Source organism: Quercus suber, unplaced genomic scaffold (assembly GCF_002906115.3).
Source record: "Quercus suber isolate HL8 unplaced genomic scaffold, Cork oak 2.0 scaffold_577, whole genome shotgun sequence".
Classification (NCBI taxonomy): Eukaryota; Viridiplantae; Streptophyta; class Magnoliopsida; order Fagales; family Fagaceae; genus Quercus; species Quercus suber.
In genome coordinates, this window is record NW_027070022.1 from 40788 (window position 1) to 46926 (window position 6139).

At 38.7% G+C, this 6139-nt stretch overlaps 1 protein-coding gene across 1 annotated transcript; it reads right to left on the reverse strand.

Annotated features, from left to right (window-relative positions):
- Positions 1-3826: 3826 nt before the first annotated feature.
- LOC136063782 (protein ASPARTIC PROTEASE IN GUARD CELL 1-like) lies at positions 3827-5818 on the reverse strand. The gene has a single exon (XM_065764669.1). It carries the CDS (start codon positions 5600-5602, stop codon positions 4118-4120), a length of 1485 nt encoding a protein of 494 aa, XP_065620741.1. The 5' UTR covers positions 5603-5818; the 3' UTR covers positions 3827-4117.
- Between the last annotated feature and the right edge of the window lie 321 nt (positions 5819-6139).

A 6139-nucleotide genomic window follows, 5' to 3' on the forward strand; every position in this document is an offset into this window, starting at 1 on the left:
GATACCATTAAGTAAGAATTAAAGTGGGATATAGCCTAGGTATGTGAAACTTTCTTTTCTTTTCTTTTCTTTTTTTAGTTTTCCCTGTTATCTTTTCAGTTCATCTATAAAAATAAAAAATAAAAAATTTTCCCTATTTTGTTCCGCACGTTTCTGGCCCAAAAAATTAATGGTAAACCCTTGAGTGTTTTTCTCTTGAAAGCAATTAAGCCCCGATTTTGGAGTTTGGCCCCACGCCAGCTGATAGAAGAAACATTTCCACGTGCTTGTCGGACTGCAATGTCAGCAAGCTGACATCATCATGCTGACATCATTCACATTAGAGACATCATTAGATCAGTCCAAAGCAATAGAAAGACAGCCAGAAGTTATATAAGAGTACTGATATCATTTAAACCATCAGCAATAAAAGAGTAAAAATTTTGCATTCTGAAGATGTACAAATATTCATAAATTAATTAAAAAAATTACTCTACGTGAATTCAAGAATTTTTCTGACTCAACCGATTTGATTTGCTTTATGAGTCAACTAAACCATTTGAGTTATTGTTTGGGTTCCGATAATCATCTGGTTTTTCCTTAAATTTATTATTATTAGACGCTTATTTGTACTTTATCTTACATACAAATAAATGCTATTTTTTTTTTTTCAAAAAGCTAGAGCTAGTTACTATTTTTAGTCAAAAAAACTAATTTTTTGGTCTCCCTTTATGTTTTTTCTAACAATTATTTTTGCTAAGTACTTTTAGCAATAAAATAAAAATAAATAATTAGCTTATTTTATTTAATTTTTAGCTTTTTTTTAGTACTTTCAAAAAAAAAAAACTTAATAAGTTTTTCTCAAATATAAAATGTTTACGCATATTTCTTGAGGGGTCAAATGAGAAAAAAAAAAAAATCTTCCAACTCTATTTCACATATCAACCCATTGTTTGTTTTGTTTGTTGTTATCTACATTTACAATTAATTTATCAAGTTTTCGAAACCATGTAGCAGATTTGTAATCTACAAACTGGTTCCACATTTTCATCCTACTAATTGGTTCCGCATTTTTCATGCTCCGGCCATCTTATCAATATGTTTATCAAGAGGGGAACCAGGTGATCTTCACTGATTGTTTTTAAATAATTTGGCAATGTGCAGATGACCTGCAAGGCTGCAAGGTCACTTAAATCAATAATTTGGCCTCCACTATCCAATTTTCCCCAAAAAAATGACAGAAAAAACGTTAAAAGCGACTTTTATCTACTTATCTTTATATTTGGTACCCATTTGTTTTGTCTCGTCCTCCCGTAGTCCCCCCATCTCCATTTGGCATTTGCCACTAATAATTCAAAAGAGAAAAGACTCTTTTTTTTACGATATATTTCAGATACCGGTCAATACCGGTGTACCGTTTCGAGTTTACCGCTATTTTTTATATTTTTAAATAAATAAATAAATATATATATATATATATATGTATGTGTGTGTATATATATTATAATAAATATAAAATTTTACCATAAAATATTTCCTCAATTCAAAACTATTATTCATAATTTTAGACTTTAGTATCAATTAAAAGAAAAAAAAAACACACACACAATATAAAAAATAGAAAGCTTAAAAGTTACCATTGCATTAAAAAAAAAAAAAAAAATCTTCCAACTCTATTTCACATATCAACCCATTGTTTGTTTTGTTTGTTGTTATTTACATTTACAATTAATTTATCAAGTTTTCGAAACCATGTAGCAGATTTGGAATCTACAAACTGGTTCCACATTTTCATCCTACTAATTGGTTCCGCATTTTTCATGCTCCTGCCATCTTATCAATATGTTTATCAAGAGGGGAACCAGGTGATCTTCACTGATAGTTTTTAAATCAATAATTTGGCCTCCACTATTCAATTTTCCCCAAAAAAATGACAGAAAAAACGTTAAAAGTGACTTTTATCTACTTATCTTTATATTTGGTACCCATTTGTTTTGTCTCGTCCTCCCGTTGTCCCCCCATCTCCATTTGGCATTTGCCACTAATAATTCAAAAGAGAAAAGACTCACATTGTAAGGTTATTTTCAAAGAGCAAAAGAACAATAATTGTAAAGCCAACAATCTTTTGTACTGGTTTACCAAAAAGAGAGGAATCTTATACTGTATTGACTTGCTAAGAGCATCTTTATCAGATGTTGCAAAATTTTTGCCATTTTACCACATCAAACACCTACTTTATTATTTTACCACATCATTTTACAACATCTCATTTATCAGATGTTTTATAATTCAATCATATACATTAAAATAATATTTCCTACACATTAAAATAATATATTATCCCCTAATTCATTATTATCAACAACAGCACCTGCAACCCACGCCGCAGCTCCACTACCACAGCCCACAACCACCAGCCAAACCCACAGATCAACCACCGACCACCAATATCAGCCACTTGCTACCAAAAAAAAAAAAAAACTCAAACAAACACTACAACCAATATCAGCCCCTACACCAGAAAAAACCACCATCAACCAAAATCTCATACCCATCCCAAATCTCACACCCACAATCCGATCAGCCTACCACCATCAAACTTCAGATTCAGCCAACCACCAACAATCAAAACAACCAACAGACAAAAAGAGAGAGAGAGAGCGATCGATGAGATCGGAGCGGCGATGACGATGGCGATGATCGGAGTGGCCTCGCCCATGCCGCTTGAGCCTCCAACGGCGATGATCCGATCGGAGTGGCGATCCGATCGGAATGACGATGGCAATGAAAGAAGACCGATGATTCGCCGATCGGAGTGACGATGGCGAGACCGATGATCCGATCGAAGTGGCGATCGAATCGGAGTGACGACGAGACCGATGATCCGATCGAAGTGGCGATCGAATCGGAGTGACGATGGCGAGCCGGTGAGTGAGAGAGAAGGGAAGAGCTGGGTCTGATGTGAGAGAGGGAGCCGGTGTGTGAGAGAGAAGAGAAAAGAAAAAAATGAAGAGAGAGGAGAGAGAAAAGAGAATATAAAAAGATTAAAAATTTTGCCACATCTGTCCGTACCGTTGCAAATTTGCAACGGTACTGTAGCAATGTGGTATAAGTTTTAAGATTTGCCTCATCTCATAAAGCTTCTTTTTTTTGTTTGGTGTGGTAAATGTGCCAAATATTTGGCATTTGGCACATTTACCACACCTGATACAGATGCTCTAAGATGATTAAAAAGTAAAATTATACAATATTTTAAAACACATACAATTTTGAAACAAAAATACCCAGAGGTTGGAACTTGGAACAAAATATTCCATTTTTTTTAATGTACAGTTATATTACATTCATACATTAATTGTACATATTTTAATAACTTAGTGTGTGTGTGTGTGTAAATATATATGTTTTTTTTTTTTTTTTCCTGAAAGAATATTTGTTTGTCTTATGCCCCAAACAAAATCTTAAAAAAATCCAACAAATCTTAAACTATATCTCAATAGCATCACAACCATAAATAATGCAACGCACACACATCCCCTCCGTCACAAAATCCAAACCACTGTCATATTTCTCATTGGACGCGTCGTGTCACCCATGCAAACTATTCACAACGTAAGCTTCACTTAATCACTGTCCACCCTTATCTCTTTCCTTGTCATGACATATGTACATTTTTCCCTTACAAACAAACACACACACACACACAACATGAAATGTCACATTCCCACTTTGGTTAAAAGTCCCCTTAAGTTCTACTAATTTGCCATACAGATACAGTACCACTTCCTCTAGATGCCCATATCCATATAGCTCCATATACGTACAATTCTACCAAAAAAACAAAAACTGCCATAAACGTACAATAATTTTGATATAAATTTATGAACCACACCAACCAAAGCTCCTTTGGAATTTATTTAAATGGGCTCCACTTTTCAGCCACACAACCACTTTATAGTACAGCATTGCATTTCTGATTTCTCTTTGCTAGATACTAACAATATCACACTATATCAGACCACTCATTTTTCAGGGGTAAAAACGTAAATTAAACTACCATTTTTAAAAGTACTACTACCTGTTTTTTGTTTTTTTTTTTTTTTTTCCAATAATGAAAACATTCACTGTTTTACACCTACTAACACTTATTCGACGAAAAAGCAACCTTTGAGTTTGCCAAATCGAAGCTGACACGTGTCCCCTGTTGCTGCACGTTCCCAACAATAGACAAAGACGACGTCGTTGGAGCGAAAGCAAAGCAGAAAGTTCCCGACGAGTCCACCGGAATCAAATAATTCTTAGCTGGCAGCTGCAGAGACTTCCCATCCGAGAACTGAAACGACACCGTTGGGACCTTCACGGACCTCTGCGACGATAGATCGTAACACGTGTCGAACAGAGCGACTCCGCTTGTAGACGGCAGGTGCTGAGTGAGCTTGACGAACGCGTCGCGGAGCGAGTTGTAGGCCTGAGTTTGCAGCCGAGTTATGGCGGTGCCCGAGTCGACAATGATCCCACCGTTTCCCGACGCGTCGAGCTGGAACAGCGAGGTTGGGATCGAAACGGCTTGGCCTCCGACGCTCATACCTGTGAGTCCGACGTAGTAGAACGTGTCGAGTTTGCTGTTTTTGAGGAGATTGGTGGTGACCGAGTCGGCGGGCGGGGCTGAGTTGAACTCGAGAGTCGAGGACCGTCCCGAGTCGCGATCTACCAGGCAGTAAGAAAACGACGACGCTTTGGTCTGTGAGGTGAGCGATAGTGGGCCCCCACCGAGTCCGAGTAAACCTGCGGCACCTACGAAGAGTCCCTCGTTGTCGTGTCCGCAACCCAGAGCGATGGTGTTTATGGAGCCGGAGTTTCCGAACGACAGCGTTTCGGTGACGAAGTCGCCGACCGTGAAGGACCCGTCTCCGTAGGACACTTGGTAAAGACACTTGTTGGAGCGACACGCGGACACGTCGAGCGAGCTGCATTGTGAGGACGCGCAGGAGAGTGGTTTGTAGGAGGCGGAGTCACTCGGGTTGAATATCGGGTCGGATTGCTGGTAACAGTCGGAGCAAGGCTGACACTGGAGCCAGTTGACGTCACTTCCCGTGTCGAGGACCATGTAGAAAGGCTTTGATGGCTTTCCGACACCGATACGGGAGAAGTACTCGCCGCTGCCTTGGCTCACGCCGGAGACGATAGGAGTAGACAAGTCCTCGGGTTGGAGCTCCGTTTGCACGGGCAGGAGATCCGACTTCTTGACGCCGTGGAGGGCGAGCTGGAGCTTGGTGGTGAGCGAGTTGACACGGGCCGCGTCGCGCTCGAGACGAGAGAGGACGAGGGTTTTGTAGTCCTTGTGTGGGGTTTTGTAGAGTCTCGCTCGTGGGTGAAGTTGAACTGAGAAGTAAGAGGCATTTGGGTATATGAGAGTTTGCACTTCTTCTTCTAGTTGTTGTTGTTGGTCTAAGGAATTAAGAGTTTGAGGGCCGAAGTTGAGGACAGCTTGGGTTTGTTGGAGTGAAGCAGAGACATCAAGGTTAGTGTGAGTGGTAGTCTCTGACAACAAGGTGCGAGAGAGAGTGAAGGAAGGGAGGAGAGAGACGGTGAGAACAACGAAGATGAAAGGGTTAAAGGCCATTGTTTGAGAATCCAGACCTCGGATCAGAGAGCTGGATTCAGAAAGAGAAATAGAGGTGTGTGTGTGTGTGTTTGTTTAGACTGAATAGTGAGAGATTTGGGTTTATTTAGAAAGGAAAGCAGAGACTAGTAGTGGAAGTGATTGGGCGGGGCCTATGTTGCTAACGTCAATCTCGTTGAGAGTTGAGAGGAGAATAATAAAGTTTGCTAAATTATTGCTGCACGTAGTTTACACGGCTTAAATAGATTTTAAGGAGAAAATGACTGTTTAGCATTAATTATTTTATGTCAAAATAGCTGTATTTTTTAATTGCGTAGCAAAATACTTTTGTTTTGAAACTTGACATTAGTTATATGAGTTTGAATCTTTGTGCAGAATTCTATATTAGAAATATTAAGTTTCACTTAAAAATATGCATAGAACTCGATATTGTTGATGTTGAGTTCTGATTGAAATTCAACATTAACAATATCAAATTTCAAAATAATGGTATTTTGTTACATATTTTGACAATTGAACTATTTGGCTACATAGTTC

Bases quoted from the DNA above. Each gene is read 5' to 3' on its own strand.
- LOC136063782 (XM_065764669.1), bottom strand. From the start codon at position 5,602: ATGGCCTTTAACCCTTTCATCTTCGTTGTTCTCACCGTCTCTCTCCTC.